Source organism: Trichechus manatus, unplaced genomic scaffold (genome assembly GCF_000243295.1).
Source record: "Trichechus manatus latirostris isolate Lorelei unplaced genomic scaffold, TriManLat1.0 scaffold00031, whole genome shotgun sequence".
NCBI lineage: Eukaryota > Metazoa > Chordata > Mammalia > Sirenia > Trichechidae > Trichechus > Trichechus manatus.
Genome location: NW_004443967.1, coordinates 21,346,804 through 21,365,396, shown reverse-complemented (window position 1 = coordinate 21,365,396; position 18,593 = coordinate 21,346,804). Strand labels below are relative to the sequence as shown.

Genomic DNA, 18,593 nt, shown 5'->3' with positions numbered 1-18,593 from the left:
CCGGCGATGCCCGCGCGCCGCCGCGCCCCTTGTTCCCCTGGAGCAAGTGGAAGAAAAGGGTGGGCTCGTCCATGTCGGCAGCCTCGGCGCGGAGGCCGGTGTTTGACGAGAAGGAGGACGGTGAGTGCAGCCCCAGCCTCCGGCGCGCCCCGCCGCTCGGAGGCCACCACGCCCGCGCCCCTCCGGATAGAGTGAGGCCGAGAGCCGCCCGCCGCCCTGGGGTGCCTGGGCTGGGCTGCCTCGGCACCCGGCGCTTTCCCAGGGAAGGGCGGCGGAGCATTGTCTCGCTTCCGGGGGCTGCGGGCCGGCGGGCGGTTGGCCTGGACACCGCGGCCACCTCGGTGGGACAGCGTCCCGGGGCATCTCCGTTTCCGAGGAGACCCACAGACGGCGGCTGTGGTCCCCACGCGTGTCCTGGTAGCCTGCCCGTGTCTTCCGTGACAAGTGCCGGCGCCACGGCGTGGAGCAGGCTGGGGGGCCCTCTGAGGCGAGGGTCTGGGAGCCCCCGTTGTGGGGAGGGTTTGGTTTCGCCATCTTCCTTTTTGGGGCGATGTGCCTGCTCGGTCAGTGCTTGGCAGTACTGGAGGTGCTCGCTTGCGGGGTGGGGTTTGAGAAAGGAGATCCGTCCACCACAGGTGGGCGGGCTGGGCGCGGCCCCTTCGTGTGAACGTGCGTCTCCCACTGGCTTGCCCACCTGGACCCTGGCCTGTGCGGTGGAGGCGGGCTCTTTGCGAAGTAGTTTGCTTCTAGGCCCCCCCAGCAGGTAAAGCTACCAACGTGGAGGGTGGGTGGCGTGGGCCTGGCGGGAAGCAGAGGCGCAGGTGTGCGGGCACACCTGGAGGAACCCTGGACTCGGGAAGGTACCCTGGGGCCTTTGGGTGCTGGGATGAATCCGAAAGCAAACATTCAGCTCCTTTCCACAGATAATTTTAATGGTGTGCCGATGACACATTTGCTAAATGTTTTTTGACATTTTCTTAAAATAGTTGAAATATGCATTTTCATTTGTAGGCAGCCTGCAGAAGTATGACAGATCTTTTATCATTTTACAGCACAGCTCCATGGAAGAGCCTAAGCTATTTATTTCTAATAAATAATTTAAGCATTATAGGAAATTACAGTGCTGGTGCTGGAGATTTTGCAGCCTGTTCTGCACAGAAACATTGGGGAAACCTGGCATTTGGCTGCCCGGGGCATGCACAGACCCACGGAGCATGGCCACAGCCAGCAGTGGAGTGGACCCCCATGGAGGGCCTCTGAGGACCCGCCACATGGCACAGTATGTTCTAGGACCCCCATCACTGAGTTCTGAACTTTGAGATAGCATATCTCCCTGCTGTGAATTTTCCATCTGTCACGTATATGTGTATATATATGTACTCTAGCATAGATCTTCAAAGTAAATAAAGCCCAGAGTCAATGATGAGCTAATCAGGAAACATATTTACACCCAGTTTCTGGCTGCAGGATGAGAAAGTGTCTGAGAACCCTCTCTGATTAAGCAGGCACCGGGGTCAGCCAAGTGGTGGCCACTCTTTCCTGTGTTAGCTTCAGACTCTCCAAGGCGGCTACCGCAGAGATAGACTTAACCCGGGGGCTGTGATCATCGTTTTAAGGGAGAGTTTTTCCACTTATTCACAGTGTGTTATGTCTGAGAAGTCACGGATCATTAAAAGGCAGAAAGAGCTGGACATGTTTATGCTGCCCACACTCTGATTTGAGAATGGTTTACACAGCCCCCACCCACCCCCGTTTGCGCCAGCTGTTTGGGGTTTGCTCCCAGGTGCTTGCTGTTTCTGACGTGTGATCCTCCTTTGCTCATCACTGGGTAAGGTGGTCGTGTCCCCACACCGGACACAGGGCAGTGACTTAACTGTCTCTGTTCTGTGAGATCGGGAGGCCACTCTGGCCCCAGGCCTGATGGCATGGACATCCTCTGGGTGGGTGGCCACTTTGCTCCACTTTTGCATGTGATTGCAGGCAGAGAGTCACAACAGAGTCTTTGCAGAAGGAATGTTCTGCGGCACTTCACGGGAAGGCCGTGGGATTTATTCAGACGGGCGGGACGCTGTTTGGAAAGACGGGAGGGAGCTGGGCCCCTGGACCCCACACCTCTTTATCAGGCTAGCAACGTGAATCAATGCCTCCCAAGAGGGTGCCCACCACAGCGCAGGCTTGAGGAAGCGAGGTGTTGTGCTGGTGACTTTCATTTACCGGGACTGCGCGGTTGCTATGGTGATGTGAGACCTTCTGATGAATTTTTTAGATTAAAACACCCAATTAATATATCAAATTTGGTATGCAGAGAAGAGGTAAAAAGAAACTAGGAAGGCAATTTTAAAAAGTGCCAGGTAAATTTCAACTAAAAAATATAGTTGTGACATTACAAAACCTTAAATAGCCTCCGTTCCTTTTAACCCTTGTGCATCTAAAGCGGCTTTCCGTATTTGGCAGGTTCTTGGTGCACATACAGAATTCTCGGCACCTGTTCCACACAGCAGACCTCAGGGGCTCCTTCTCTGCCTCCCCCACCTTGCACCTCCTCCCTTCCCACGCCCTCCCTGACCTCCGTGAGAAATTGGTGTTACGGATTGGACTTGTTAGAGAGCCAGAATTCGTAGCTGCGCTGCCCTGGAGCTGTGCGGCGTTGGGGCTTCTGTGCGGTGTTGGGGCTTCTATGCGGTGTTGGGGCTTCTGTGCGGTGTTAGGCAAGCCCCTTCATTTCTTGGGGCCTTGGCATCCCCATGTGAAATGAGAAAGGTGAGTGATGCTGAGGAGGGTTCCAGCACATTCCCTCTGAGCCGCTCTGTGACCTGGTGGGGCACTGTCTCAGTCTCCTGGTGCTGCCGTAACACAGATTCTTCAAGTGGCAGCTTTAAAGAGCAGGAATTTATTGTCTCATCTTTCTGGAGGCTAAACGTCCAAATCGGGGTCTTGGCCATGTAGATTCCTTCCTTGTCAGTAGCCCTGGGCGTTCCTTGGTTCCTTGGCGTTTCTTGCCTTGTAGACACGTCCTCGCGTGGTGTCTGTCTTCCTCAGTGTGTCTCTGTGTCTGTTCTGCTCTTTTTATAACTCAGGAGTGGTTAGGTTTGGGACCCACTGGACACTGGTATGATCTCCTTACCATAACAAAGAAATCCTGTTTCCAAACAGGATCACACCCACAAGCGTGGGGGTTAGGATTCCAACACATATTTTGGGTAGACTCAATTTAATCCATAAGAAGAAGGATTAGTAGTTGGGAAAAAAACAAACAAAAAACCAAAATGGATGTTAGAAGAGACTCTGAAACTTGCCCTTGAACGTAGAGTAGCTAAAACGAAAGGAAGAAGTGATGAAGTGAAAGAGCTGAACAGAAGAATTCAAAGGGCATCTCAAGAAGACAAAGTAAAGTATTATAATGGAATGTGCAGAGACCTGGAGTTAGAAAACCAAAAGGAAAGAATGTGCTTGGCATTTCTCAAGCTGAAAGAACTGAAGAAAAAAATTCAAGCCTTGAGTCAACAATATTGAAGGATTCTATGGGCAAAAAGCTGAATGACACAGGAAGGCTCAAAGGAAGATGGAAGGAATACACAGTCACTGTTCCAAAAAGAATTGGTTGACATTCAGCCATTTCAGGGGGTAGCGTACGATCAAGAACCAACGGTATTAAAGGAAGAAGTCCAAGCTGCACTGAAAAACCAAAAACCAAAACAAAACCTGTTGCTGAGTAGGACTGCCTCATTGGGTTTCCAAGGAGTGGCTGGTGGATTTGAACTGCTGACCTTTTGGTTAGCAGCCATAGCTCTTAACCACTGTGCCACCAGGGCTCCAATGCACTGAAGGCTTTGGCAAAAAACAAGACTTCAGGAATTGACAGAATACCAATTGAGATGTCTCAACAAACAGATGTAATGCTGAAAGTGCTCACTTGTCTATGCCAATAAATTTGGAAGACAGCTACCTGGCCAGCCGACTGGAAGAGATCCATATCTGTGCCCATTTCAAAGAAGGTGATCCAATGGAACGTGGAAATTATCGAGCAATATCTTTAATATCACATACAAGTAAAATTTTGGTGAAGATCTTTCAAAAGTGGCTGCAGCAGTATATTGACAGGGAACAGCCAGAAGTTCAAGCTGGATTCAGAAGAGGATGTGGAACCAGGGATATCATTGCTGATGCCAGATGGATCCTGGCTGAAAGCAGAGAATATCAGAAATATGTTTACCTGTGTTTTATGGACTATGCAAAGGCATTCGACTGTGTGGATCATAACAAATTATGGATAACACTGAGAAGAATGGGAATTCCAGAAGACTTAATTGTGCTTATGAGGAACCTGTACATAGATCAAGAGGCAGTCGTTCTAACAGAACAAGGGGATACTGCGTGGTTTAAAGTCAGGAAAGGTGTGTGTCAGTGTTGTATCCTTCCACCATACCTATTCAGTCTGTATACTGAGCAAATAATCTGGGAAGCTGGACTATATGGAGAAGAACGGGGCATCAGGATTGGAGGAAGACTCATTAACAACCTGCGTTGTACAGATGACACAACCTTGCCTGCTGAAAGTGAAGAGGACTTGAAGCACTTACTGATGGAGATCAAAGACCACAGCCTTCAGTATGGATTACACCTCATAAAGAAAACAAAAATCCTCACAACTGGACCAATAAACAACACCATGATAAACAGAGAAACGATTGAAGTTGTCAAGGATTTCATTTACTTGGATCCACAATCAACACCCATGGTAACAGCAGTCAAGAAATCGAAAGACGCATTACATTGGGCAAATCTGCTGCAAAAGACTGCTTTAAAGTGTTGAAAAGCAAAGATGTCACCTCGAAGACTAAGGCGCACCTGACCCAAGCCGTGGTGTTTCCAATCACCTCATATGCATGCGAAAGCTGGACAGTGAATAAGGAAGACCAAAGAAGAATTGACACCTTTGAATTGTGGTGTTGGCGAAGAATATTGAATATACCATGGACTGCCAAAAGAATAAACAGATCTGTCTTGGAAGAAGTATGACCAGAACGCTCCTTAGAAGCAAGGATGGTGAGACTGCGTCTCACATACTTTGCACATGTTATCAGGAGCGATCAGTCCCTGGAGAAGGACATCATGCTTGGTAAAGTAGAGGGCCAGCGAAAAAGAGGAAGACCCTAAACAAGTTGGATTGACACAGTGGCTGCAACAATGAGCTCGAGCATAACAGGATTGTGAGGATGGCGCGGGAGCGGGCAGTGTTTTGTCCCGTGGTACACAGGGTCGCTGTGAGTGGAAACCAACTTGACAGCACCTGACGACAGCAACACACGTGACTGTTTCCTGAAATTTTCCTAAACAGGAAAACAGAGCTATCTGCAAGGCCAGCCCCCACAGTTTTCTGGTGTGTCCCCACTCTAGGGCTGCAGTCACACACAGCCCTGTAGAAGCACAACTTTTTGTTTTTTAAACAGAAATAGGATCATGCTCTACGTACCGTTCTGTTGTAATCTGCTTTTTCACTCAGCCGTATGTCGCAGACGGCTTTTGATCTCGATGGAAAGCAGCGTTTATTGGCTAAATTTACAGCAGCGGTTCTGAGCCCTGGCTGCAGACTAGACTCTGAGTGCTCTTTACAAACAGAGGCCTGGGCCCCACCCCTAAAAGTTCCAGTTGCCTGTGGGGGTGCCCAGGCCTCCATGGTCTGAAGGCCCTGGTGTTGGATATGGGGGCTGAGCACCGCAGTCCTGCAGCCTTCCTTCCGTAGGCAGCTGCATCCTTCCTTGAACGCATCTTGCCTGCTGCGGGCGGTGGGATGGGCTCAAGGGGGCAGGAGGAAGAGTGGTCCTGGCCTCTGGCCCTGCCAGCTTTCCCTCTGGACAGCACCTACGTGTTCGTTCTTGGGCCCTGGTCCTGGCCCCGCTCCGGGAGTCTTGGGGGGCCTTGGGCAGCCCTCTAGCTGCCTGCATGTCTCTCCCCATGATTGCTGAGCTTGGTCTAGGACGGACCTGGGCCTCATGTTGTATTTTTTATGTAACAAATACCAGCTCTGCCGGGTCTATCCATCTGCCCGTGCAGTTAGAGTGCTAAAAATAAGCTGGCTTTTCTTTAAAAAAATGTAACCACCCAGCCTTCCAGTTAGAAATAATGCAAGAACTTGTTGGAGGTGATTTTCATCCAGGGCTTCTGTGTAAGGAGGAAGCTACGGAGACTCTGGAAAGTTCTGAGGGAAACAGAGCCGTGGGAAAGCATTTATCTGGAGCAGAGCTGGGAGGCCCAGGGCAGCTTCAGAAGCTTGAACGGCTGTGTGTCATGGGGTCTGTGGAGATGCAGGTTCTGGTATGGCAGTCAGGTCGGGGCCCGAACGTCACATTCTAACCAGCTCCTGGTGATGCTGATGCTGATGCTGCTGGTCCATGGCCCTGAGCAGCGAGGCCTTGGTGAGTATACAGCAGGTGTATACTGTTGAGTGAGGGCAGGAAGCCCACAGGCATGGTCCTCTGAGTGGTGGCCCCTGATGACGGGCAGAGCAGCCCTGGTGCTGCCTGCTCAGACGCTCTGCCCGGGAGTGGACGCTGCAGGGAGCAGGCGTGAGATTTCAGACCTCCCATCTTAGGTCTGACAATGGAAAAGCTCAGTATCATCAGTGAGAATGAGGTCAGGGCCAACTGCGAACAGACCATCAATTACTTATATGCAAGTTCAAGTTGAAACTGAGAAAATTAGAACAAGTCCACCAGAGCCAAACTACGACCTTGAGTATATTCCACCTGAATTTAGAGACCATCTTAAGAACAGATTTGACGGGTTGAACACTAATGACCAAAGACCAGACGAGTTGTAGAATGACATCAAGGACATCATACATGAAGAAAGCAAGAAGTCATTAAAAAGACAGGAAAGAAAAGACCTAAATGGACGTCAGAAGAGGCTCTGAAACTTGCTCTTCAACGTCGAGTAGCTAAAGCAAAAGAAAAAATGAAGTAAATGAGCTGAACAGACGATTTCAAAGGGTGGCTTGAGAAGACAAAGTAAAGTATTATGATGACACGTGCAAAGACCCGGAGACAGAAAACCAAAGGGGAAGAACACGTTCAGCATTTCTCAAGCTGAAAGAACTGAAGAAAAAAATTCAAGCCTTGAGTTGCAATACTGGATTCTATGGGGAAAATATTAAACGATGCAGGAAGCGTCCAAAGAAATGGAAGGAATACGCAGAGTCACTATATCAAAAGGAACTGGTCAACGTTCAACCATTTCGGGAGGTAGCATATGATCAGGAACCAATGGTACTGAAGGAAGAATTCCAAGCTGCACTGAAGGCATTGGCGAAAAACAGGGCTCCGGGAATTGACAGAATACCAACTGAGAAGTTTCAACAAACGGATGCAGCCCTGGAAGTGCTCACTCACCTATGTCAAGAAATTTGGAAGACAGCCTACCTGGCCAACTGACTGGAAGAGATCCATGTTTATGCCTGTTCCCGAGAAAGGTGACCGGGCAGTGTTTCGTTCTGTTGTGCATGGGGTCACTATGAGTTGGAACCAACTCGATGGCGCTCACAACAACAATCTGCTGTTTGATAGGAGCCCTCGTGGTGCAGTGGTTAAAGCACTCGACTGCATACCAAAAGGTAGCAGCTTGAACCTACCGGCAGCTCCCAGGGAGAAAGATGCAGCAGTCTGCTTCCGTAAAGATTTACAGCCTTGGAAATCCTATGGGGCAGACCTACTCTGTCCTGTGGGGTGTTATGAATCGGAATCGACTTGACGGCCATGGGTTTGGTTTTTTTGTTATCTGCTGTTTGGAGTCCCTGGGTTGGTGCAACGGTTCATGCACTCTGCTGCCAACTGAAAGGTTAGAGGTTCAAGTCCACCCAGAGGTGCCTCGGAAGAAAGGCCTGGTGATCTACTTTTGAAAAATCAGCCACTGAAAACCCTATGGAGCACAGTTCGACTCTGGCGCACATGGGGTAGCTATGAGTCAGCTGACTGGAAAGCAACTGATTTTTTGGAGTTCCTGGGTGGTGCAAATGGTTAACATGCTCAGCTGCTAACCAAAAGCTTGCAAGTTCAAGACCACCCAGAGGTGGCTCAGGAGAAATCAGCCATTGAAAACCCTTTACAGCGCAGTTCTGTGCTGACACACATGGGGTCACCTGGGTCGGGGTTGACTCCGTGGCAGCTGGTATGCATACTGGTCTGCTGTTTGCCAAGAAGCTGCACTTCCTGCGAGCTGGCCCGTTAGTAAATGGAGCTGCCACTGGGCTGGCGTATCTTTTAGTTTTGCTTTTATTTCATTGTTCCTCTCAGTGTCTTTCTCATATCGATTTACAGACATAACCAAATGCAACTAGCATCCTGTATCCTGCGTTTCCACTTGAAGCTACAGCTGGAAGCTTCTCGTTGTTTAAGCTGGGACTTAGCAGCTGTCTTGTGACTCGGGCTGTGATGGCAGGTTGCTGGGAGAATAGACGCTCTTCGTCCTTTGGCCACTGTTCCCTGTGTCCAGTCAGACCACCACCCAGAGGGGATGCAGGAGAGGCTTGTTGTCGGGGTCTTGGAGACTTGCCTCCCCATCAGCCTGTGTTGAGAGCATCCCATGGGTGCCAACGGTGCCGGCCCTCCCCATACACCGCACAGGGCTGAACTTGCCAGCAGAAGCCATTAATGTCTCCATGGAAGCCAGGCCAGACTACAGAACACATGAAAAGTGGCTTCAGGACGCCGCTTCTGAAGGGGGAGCCTGGGTGGGCGTTCCCACCCATGCAGGCCGTCGGAGTGCGACTCGAGGGGCAATGACGGCCAGCGTTCCTGTGTGTTGGCCCAGCCCCTTCACCTGAGCACAGGTGGTGTGGGCCCCTGGTCTCCAGAGCACCTCCCTCCCCTCCTCCTCCCAAACACAGACCCATCCAACATGTTGAGTGATGTTAATGGTCAACCTTGGAGCGAATCTGGGAGAGGCTGTAATTAATAAAGCTGCTGTTGGTTTTGAAAACGAGGATGCCTGATTTATCAATTTTTTTCTCATTGATTTGAAATCTGTTATTTTAAAAACCAAGGCAGCTGACGGAGATCAGCGTGGCTGGGGGGTACACTTATGGACGAGAGCAGCCCTTGAAGCTTGTGCTACCTGGCTCTGTCCAGCTGTGAGACAGTCACCCACCCCCGGTCCTCAGTTTCCCCAAGCGCTGTACAGGAACCGCCCAAGAGTCTCTTAAGCTCTCACAGCTCAGCGGCTCAGACCTGTGATGGAGCTGTGAAAACTTCTTGACGTTATTTAAGGTCTGAAGCCAAGGAGTTGGTGTAGGTGGGATTCAGAGTCGCCCCCAATTCATTAAAAATAGGAAGCCAGCACATTGCATGTCTCACAGGAGTTTGGAAAGTTGACTTTAAAAAGGTTTCTCCGCTTTCAGAATTCACACCATGACTCTTGTACCACGGGCAAAGGCAAGAAATACACGTTTGGGGTTGGGATTTCTTTGTGAGTTTGCTACGGGCATTGCCCGCACCTTTCAGCCTTTGCAAGTATGATAGTTGTTCTGTTTTGCCCAGACCTTCGTGCGCTGATGTGCAAATGCTCGGTGGGATGGCTGTCTGCAGAGAGCTGGTGGTGGGGGCGGGGGAGGAGATGGCTTTCAGGGCCTCCTTCTTTGGGGCCCCTCTGCCCCTCTCTCCGGGTGCCCTGAGTCCTTTGCCACATCTGGCCTCAGAGCCATTGTTCATGATCACGGGGACCAACGTCTCAGCACCTGCACCTCAAGCTGGGCACTGTTGTTCTCTGTCGCTAGTAGCAAACGACCCAGAATGTACTGGCTTAGCAGCCACCATTTTCATTATTCCTCATGAGTCTGTGGAGTGGGAAACTGGCCAGGATGCAGCGGGATGGGTTCTCTCTGCTCTGTGTGATGTCTGCAGGGACAGAACAGCCCAGTCAGTGTCCACATTCACATATATGGCGCTTTGGCTAGAACGGTTCAGAGGCCTGGGAGCTCTCCAGGGTCAGTGCTGGAGCGCCGGTTCCCACTGGTGGCTGGAGTATGAGTTACCTATTACTCTTTAACAAATTACCCCAAGCTTAGTGGCTTGAAACAATAAATATTATCTCTTAGTTTCTGTGAGTCAGGGATTCAGGAGCAGCTCACGTGGGTGGTTCTGGCTCAGGGTCTCTCATGAGGTGGTGGGCTAAATACTGCTGGGGCTGCAGTCCTCTGAACGTTTGACTGGGGCTGGAGGGTCACACATGGCTTGTGGCAGGAGGCCTCAGTTCCTCACGGGTGAGCCTCTCCATGGGCTGCTTGAGTGCTCTCACAACATGGTGGCTGGTTCCCCAGCGAGAAAAGAGAGGCTGAAGCCACAGCAGATTCTATGATCCAGACTCTGAAGTCATACACTGTCACTCTGGCCTTAAGGGGACTTTGCTGGGAAAGGCTCAGAAACTCTGGCTCAGGGCTCCTGTGCAACATCGGGGGTCCACCTGTGGCTGGCCCAGAGTTGGTTGGTTGGTTTCACCCCCAGGTATGTTCTTTTTTTCTAACTCTCAAGGTCATCTTGTGTTCCTGAAATCATATTTCAGCTGCACAGGTGGGAAGGATAATTTGTAAAGTAAGTACAAGACTGAGAACGGGGGGAAAAGATAAAACAGGAAGGACATAAGGTACAAAGAAAAGGGAGTAAAACTGATGTGTTGAAGAAAGGATTGGGGTCCAGTCCCCCAGAGCTTACAGAAGACACAGTCCTGCCATTTCTGTATCTGTGTGGTGTGCGCACCTCCGTGGGTGCCTGGAACATTCCAGTTCTCGCCTGTTGACCTGAAATAATTATTAATAGCGTCCCCTTTCACTCATACAGTGTCCTGGTTTGGATGATAAATGATATGGTTGCCCCATCTGACCGCCAGACACTCTTACCAGAGTTATCTTTTGTTTTCTCTTGATAGTTTTTATCATATAAAGAAAAATGACAAGAAAAGATATTTACAAATACATCGTCTTGAGTAATCTCGGCACTAATATAACACCCATTTGCAGTTTTTCGTATTACTTTCTGGTTCATACTTGAATGCATACAATATACTACTTTCTGAAACTTTTTTCCTAATAACTTATTTTAGAATAGTTTGTATTTAGAGAAACATTGGGAAGATAGTACAGAGAGCCCTCAGACACCCTACACCCCAACCCACTGCCATGGAGTCAGTTCTGACTCATAGCGACTCCACAGGGTTTCCAGGGCTGTAAATCTCTACAGAAGCAAACGGCCACGTCTTTTTCCCTCAGAGCTGCTGGTGGTTTCGAACCACCAACCTTTCAGTTAGCAGGTGAGCTTTAACCACTGCGCCACCAGGGCTCCCACCCTATACCCAGTTTCCCAATGTTCACGTCTTATGTCGTTCTTAGCTTCGCTGAGTCAATTCCGACTCAGGCGACCCCACGTGTACAGAGTAGAACTGTGCTCCATAGCGTTTTCAAGTTTGCGACCTTTCAGGAGCAGATCGCCAGGTCTGTATTCTGAGACGCCTCCAGGCGGGTTTGAACTGCCAACCTTTTGGCCTGTAGTGGAGGGCTTAACCGTTTGCACTGCCCATTGGCATGGTACGGTGAGCCAACCCTGGGACATTATTCTTCACTGACGTCTATGCTTTATGCAGATGCCCTCAGTTTCCCCTCAGGTCCTGGTTCTGTTTCTCGTGGGGCCGTGAGCACCTCCCCTGCAGGGTCCGGCTGCCCCGGGACCGGCTTGTGCCGGTGGAGCTGGGGTTCAGACCCGGCCCCGTGGCTCCGTGCCGAGCTGTCAGCGCGTGCTGTGCTCAGTTCACGGTTTATAGCTGTTGACTTGCTGTCCACAAGCATCTGAGGGTGGCCAGGGAGGGACCAGTGCGCTTCCGTGTCCCCAGATGGGGCGTGAGCCAGACATTCTGAAGGCCTTTTATTGGGGCTGTGAGTGAATAATCGATATGCTTTATTTTTCCCTTGTTAAGAAGACTTCCCCCGATTTCATTTCCCAATTTTTTTGCTCCCCATTTCAGCAAAACTCCGTGAAAACAGCATTGTTCTTGCTCAGCAGAACGCCACGCACACTGTTCCTCTCGCTGTCTCCAGTTCTCCCAATTCCCTCGTAGGCTCGCTTGGGGTCAGCCCTCACTGTCCTTGACCTAGCGGCAGAGTCTGACCCCCTTCTCAATATCCTTCTTCCTCTAGCTCCCGGGAAACTCACCCCCGCCCGCCCCTTCTGTCTCCCAGCCGTCCTCCCCTCTCCCCGACTCTGGCGCGCCTCCTGGCTGGCCCCCCGCTCCAGGACACTCACCCCCGCCCTGCCCGTCCGTCTCCCGGCCGTCCTCCCGTCTCCCCGACTCTGTAAGGCCCGCACGCCTCCGCCTCCGGGCAGGCTCCCCGCTCCTTGCCCTTCGCACTCCGCTCACACACTGACACACTGGTGAGCTCACGGCTTCAAATACCATCTATATGCCAAGGACTCCCAGAGTCTCAGCTCCAGCCGGGACCACTTCCCACGTTCCAGACTTTTCTTTGCAGTCCCCACTTGACAGCACCACTTTTATGTCTAATCTCACCGCCCTCCACTAAAAAAAAAACAAAAAAAACACTTGCTGTTGAGTCGACTCTGACTCATTGTGACCCACGTGTGTCAGAGTAGAACTTTGCTCCATCGGGTTTCCAATGGCTGAGTTTTGGAAATAGATCACCAGGCCTCTCCAAGGCACCTCTGGGTGGACTTGACCGCCAGCCTTTCGGTGAGCAGCCGAGTGCATTAAGCGTCCGCACCACCTCGGGACTCCTCTCAACAAGCCGCGTCGTTGTGGTTGTTCGTTGCTGTGGAGTCGATTCTGACTCGTGGCGACTTTGTTGATTTCTTGTATCTGTTGCTGGCTGTTCGTCTCCTCGCCACCTTCCAGGAGGCACTCTGACGTCCTACGTGATGACGTGGACGGCCCGGGAACAGGGCAGCCCCCAGTAAACACGAGAAGAGGGGAATCCACGTGGTGAGGAGGGAGGAGGCAGAGAGGGGTGTGGATGGCCGTCTTCCGGGCACGGTGGGCTCGAGCCGTGCTGCTTCTGGGTCGGGGGGCCGTTGGTCTGACGGGGAAGGAAGTGCAGAATGTGGGGACCAATGCCCCTCCTTCCGCCTGTCCTTCATCAGGGCCAGCTATAGGGGACAGTGTTGCCAGACCTCAGAGGGGCCTCCTGGGGTGCTCACCACCCATGGCATGGGTGCAGCAACTCAGCTGACTCGGGCCCTTGGGACACACCCTCTCAGCAAAGCTGGGAATGGCCCCAGTGTTGGGACCAGGCAAGGGGCCAGCCACCTCCCTCAGGGCTGCAGAGCTGGGAGCCCTGGGGCCGTCTGCCCTCCGCTGGCCACCTGGCATCCCTGCCCATGCTGTCTCTGCCCTTCCTCTCTGATGGATGTGACTCGTCCCTGGACACTGGGAGCAGTAAGGCCACTTGCCCACTCTGAGAAGTGCCCAGAAAGCTGGCTCTGGAGCTGGCCCAGGAGCTGCTGCTGGGCGGAGGGCCAGGCCAGGATCCGGGAGGCAGCTGCCCACCCGGGCAGGTCAGCAGGAGGTTCGGGGCCTGGCTGCTCCTTCCGGCACCTTCTGCAGGGTGACAGTAATGACCCTGCTTCAGCAACACCGGCGCAGCTGTCCTGAACATCCTTTCCATGAATTAGGTTGAACAGCCTTTGGAGGCTGGTTATGAAACCCACGTCTGAACACGGAGCTGAGCATTCTGCTGATGAGCAGGGGCGCCTCGTGCCCAGGGTGCAGCCTCCTGGGGGGGCAGACATCCCTTCGTCGGTCACTGATGAGCGTGGCTGATGGCTCGGAGCCTCACTGGCTGTGGCTGTAACTGCAGGACCCCCTGGATTTCCCTAGGCTGAGCCATGGCTGAGCCGCGGCGGGGGCTGGGGGGCTGGGGGCTGACCCGTGTGGGGTCACCACGAGTCCTCTAACCCCTGCTGCTTCAGCCTCGGCGCTGTGGGCATGTGGGGTGGGGCCGTTCTGTGTTGTGGGGGCCGTCCTCGGCGATGTGGGGAGCTGGGTGGCACCCTAGGCCTCAACCCGCTAGGATGCCAGTGGCACCCCCTCCTCCCTCCAGGGTGACGACTGGCATCTCTCCAGACATCCCCCAGTGTCCTGGGTGCGAACCACTGCTCTAGCCCATGAGACCGCTGAGAACACCCCCGGCCAGGACTCCTGGGTTTTGCAGCCCCTGGGGCCAGCCTGTGCGGTCGGGGATCCTGGCCTGCTGATGAGACCGTGAGGCTCTGGGTGGCGTTTGGCTGTGAAGTGGGTCTCAGCAGGACGACCCAGTCCCCACTGCAAAGGGAAGTTTCCCCCAGGGAAGGCCTTGGGATCCTGAGAGAGGCCCAGTGTTGGGGAGGGGGAGGGAGGCCAGCGAGCCACCCTAATGTGGCCTCACTGCAGGGCTCTGCCTCAGAGCCTCCTCCACCCGGTCGGGGAGGTGGAGGCCCACCAGGCTTGCTGGGCAGGTGGGACGAAGTGCGTTTCTTCACACGTGTCTGTGGCCACTGGCTGCTTGGGCTGAGAGTGTGGTGTGGCCGGCGCAGTTCAGGGCCATGGCCGGGGCCGGGTCCCCAAGCATGTGGAGCCTCCACGGAGTTGCTGCATTGCCCCCACCCCCACCTGGTCCTGGGGAGTGACTCCCCCGGTCTGGGCCCCCTTCCTGAGGCCAGTGAGTGAGTCCTGCGGCCCTAAGTCCAGCTGGCTGGCGCTGAGTGTGAAGTACACTGGCCCAGACCCAGGCTCCAGGTGTGCTGCTGTGATCGGGGCAAGACCTGTGCCCCTGCGCGGCTCGGCCTCGGCGTCCCCTAGGAGGCCACGGAACAGCGGAGGACGGTGCTGTTGTCTGGTGCGGTTCTAAACACAGGCTTGCAGAGGGCTCTTTTGGAAGGTTCCAGGCCTGCCCACATGGCATGGGGCGCGACCTCTGTTCGGCCAGGTGGCCTCCATTCCTTAGGTAATGGTGCTGTACCTCGGGGCTGGGTGATGGGCCCTGCTCAGTGTGACTCCATTACGGGTTGTTACCCCCAAGGGTATCAAGGGACGTGTCCTGCCCTTGGAAAAGGAGCCCACCCTCTTGCTGGGATAACACGTGTAACATGTGCGACTTGGAGTGGGGGTGTCCTGGGCCGAGAGATCGGAGGTGTCAGCGGGCACACGGAGCTGGCGGGGCTTGTCCTGACTGGGCCCACGTCAGCATGTCCAGTGGCATCAGAGCAGTGGGGGTGTTTGAGAGACCTTTGCCAAAATGAATTCAAATTCCCTTTAATTACAAAAAAAAAAAAGCAATGCTCCAGAGAGACAAGCCAGCGCCTCTGCAGACTTGAGCTAATTGGAAAGGTTGGGGGGTTTCTTTAATTACACTCAACACTTAGCAGGTTTCTTCTTCCAGGCACAGTTGCGCTCTTGAGTTTTCCTTGTCAATGTACAAACAGCGGCTCCCATGGCAAGTGAGTCGGTATGAGGACCAAGGCGAGGGGCTGAAGGAGCCGGTTCTGAGGCTGGGCTCTGTCTCTGTTGCTGTGCCCCTCGGTAGTCCTGGGGTGCGGTGCCTCACGAACAGCAGCTGTGCCCAGTGCCTCAGGGTTGTGGACCAAGCATGCTGGACATGGGCATGGCCTTGGGGGGGCAGCTCGAGGACTCCCAGGGGCTTCGGCTCCTCCGGGGGCGCTTCGCAGCCATCTTCACAAATGTCCGAAAAGCCGGGCAATCTGGGAAGAGGACTTGGCTTCCTGCTGGGACCACAGGCTCGTTCTGTGTGTGCTCAGACACACGTGCACACATGTACACATGCACACTCACAGGCACACATGCACAAATGTGTGTGCACGTGCAGACTCCTACATCCACACATGCAGATTCCCAGACACGTGCACAGATGTGTACACACACATATGCACACGCAGGCACCCTCGGCCACACACGCGCACCGTGCACATGCAGACTCAGACACAGATGCTTACGTGCACACTCGCACTAATGTGTGTGCACATGCAGGCTCACTCGTGCACATGCCGACTCACAGACACACATGCACGCACACGCACATGTCCATCACACACGTGCACATGCACACGTGTGTACACACGCACCCTCACAGACACACATACGTGTGTCCCCACATGCACTCTCATAGACACACGTAGACACATGCAGACTCACAGACACACATGCACAGACATGTGCTCACAAGCATGTATCTGCACACACAAGCACCCTCACAGACACAGTGCACACACGTGTGTCCACATGCACACAGTGGAAGACATCTTCTCTAGGAATTACCTGTTGCAGGACAGCCTGTCTCTCTCCAGTGCGGAGTGAGCCGTCAGGGTGGGGAATATTGACTGAGATTGCATTGAAACTATAGACCAATTAGGGGAACATGGACTTCTTAGCATTTGAGTTTTCCAGTCCATGAACACGGTACATTCAGCCACTTACTTTGGTCTTTTGTCAGCATTGCTTTACTTCTGTCCGTATCGTCTTGTAGCTTTCAGTGTGCGGCTGTTGCACATATTTTCCTCAGTTTATCCCTACATAGTTTTTTGACATAAAATTAATTGTTGTATATTGACTTTATAGTCTATAACTCTGCTAAATTCACTTGTTATTTCTGGTATCTTATTTGTGGATTCCCTAGGAGTTTTCTATGTCACAATCATGTCATCTGGGAATAAAGACAGTTTAACGTCTTCCTTTTAAAACTTCATGCCTTCCTACACTCTCTGGAACCTTCAGCACAATGCTGAGCAGAAGTAGTGAGAGCAGACATCCGCGCCTTCTCTCTGATCCTGGGGGAAGGTGTCCAGTGCTGCACCATTCAATATGTTAACTGAACTGTTTCAAAGATGACTTGTTCCTAGTTTGCTGCGTTTTTTTAAATCATTAACGGTTGTTGAATTTTGTCAAATAGTTTTTCTGTATCTGTGGAGATGAGCATATGATTTTTCTCCTTCATTCTGTCAGTGTGGTTAATTACATTGATCCACTCTTGAATATTATACTAACCTTGTATTTTTATTTATTACTGAAGTCACTTTGCTAATATTTCATTAATGATGTTTGCATCTATGTTCATGGATAATATTAGTTTAAATTTTCTTTTCTTGTAATGTTTTTGTCTGGTTTTCATATCAGGCTTATTCAGGCCTCATAAAATGAGTTCAGAAGTGCTCCTTCCTTCTATATTTTCTGAAAGAGTTTATTTAAGACTGGTGTTATTTCTTTCTTAAATGTTTGATAGAAATCACCAGTGAAATCATTTTAGCCTGGATTTTTCTTTGTGGGAAGGTTTTAATCATAAATTGAATTTCCTTAATAGATATAGGATTATTCATATTTTCTATTTCTTCTTACGTTACTTTTGATCATTTTGTGTCTTTCAAGAAATGGAATTTGTCCATTTTATCTAGATTGTTGAATCTTTTGGCATGTTGTTGTTAGGCGCCGTTGGGTTGGTTCCAACTCATAGCAACCCTACGTACAACAGAATGAACTACTGCCCGGTCCTGCAACATTCTCACACTCATTGCTGTGTTTAAGCCTATTGTTATAACACGCTGTTGGCATAAAGTTGTAATTTTTCTTTTAATGTCTGTAGTGATGCCTCCCATTTATTCCTGATATTGGTACTTTGTGTTTTCTTTTTCTTGTCTATCAATAATAGAAGAATGGTAAAACCACCAACTATGTCGGTCAGTCTGTTTTATCCTTTAGTTCTCGCTGTGTTTGCTTCATATATTTTGGGTTGTTTTGGGACACAGACACATTTAGGGCTGTTGGGTCATCTTGATGGATTGAACCTTTTATCACTGTGAAATGTCCGCCTTTATCATTGAGAATATTCCTTGTGTTAAAGTCTACCTTAATATTAATAGAGGCACTCCAGCTTCTTTATGATTTGTGTTTGTATGGTGTATCATTTTTCAACATTTTACTTTTAACTTATCTGTGCCTTTAAATAGGAAGTGGGTCTTTTATAAACAGTTAACAGTTAAGTCTTGCTTTTTTTTAATCTAGTCTAATAATACCTGCTTTTTCATTGGAATGTCTAATCCATTTACGTTTAATGTAATTATTGATATGGTTGAGTTTAAATCTATAATCTTGCCATTTTCTCTATTTTACCATCTGTTCTTTTTGTTTTGTTTGTTTATCATCAGCCTCCCCTTACTAGAATATAAACCCCTTGAGGAATTTTGTTCACTGTGAACTCCAACCCCTTAGAACTCTGGATATATACTGAAATTATCCCTGGTCTCTGTGACAAGCAGTTCCCAGGGCTGCAGATCTCTGGGATGATTATATGGAAAAGGCCCACACAGTCAGCTGCAGACGGCTCTACAGAAGTTGAGGGCACTCAGAGTGCCTGGAGAGGAGCAGCCCTTTGGCCTGAGGATGGTTTTGCTGTTCACCGGATGTCTTATTTACCTAGTGCTGCTGTATCAGAAATACCACAAGTGAGTGGCTTTAAAGAACAGAAATTTATTGTCTCACAGTTCTGGAGGCTGAAAGTCCAAATCAGGGTCTTGGCCAGGTTGATTCTTTCTGTGGGCTTCTCTCCTAGTTTCTGA

At 51.1% G+C, this 18,593-nt stretch overlaps 1 protein-coding gene across 1 annotated transcript in view; it reads left to right on the top strand.

Moving 5' to 3' along the window:
- Positions 1–8: 8 nt before the first annotated feature.
- STK32C (serine/threonine kinase 32C) overlaps positions 9–18,593 on the top strand; it is a 65,628-nt gene continuing 47,043 nt past the window's right edge. Inside the window, exon 1 of the mRNA XM_004374943.1 lies at positions 9–120. Within this exon, the coding sequence (XP_004375000.1) occupies positions 72–120 (49 nt within the window). The 5' untranslated portion in view covers positions 9–71. The remainder of the gene's footprint in view (positions 121–18,593) is intronic.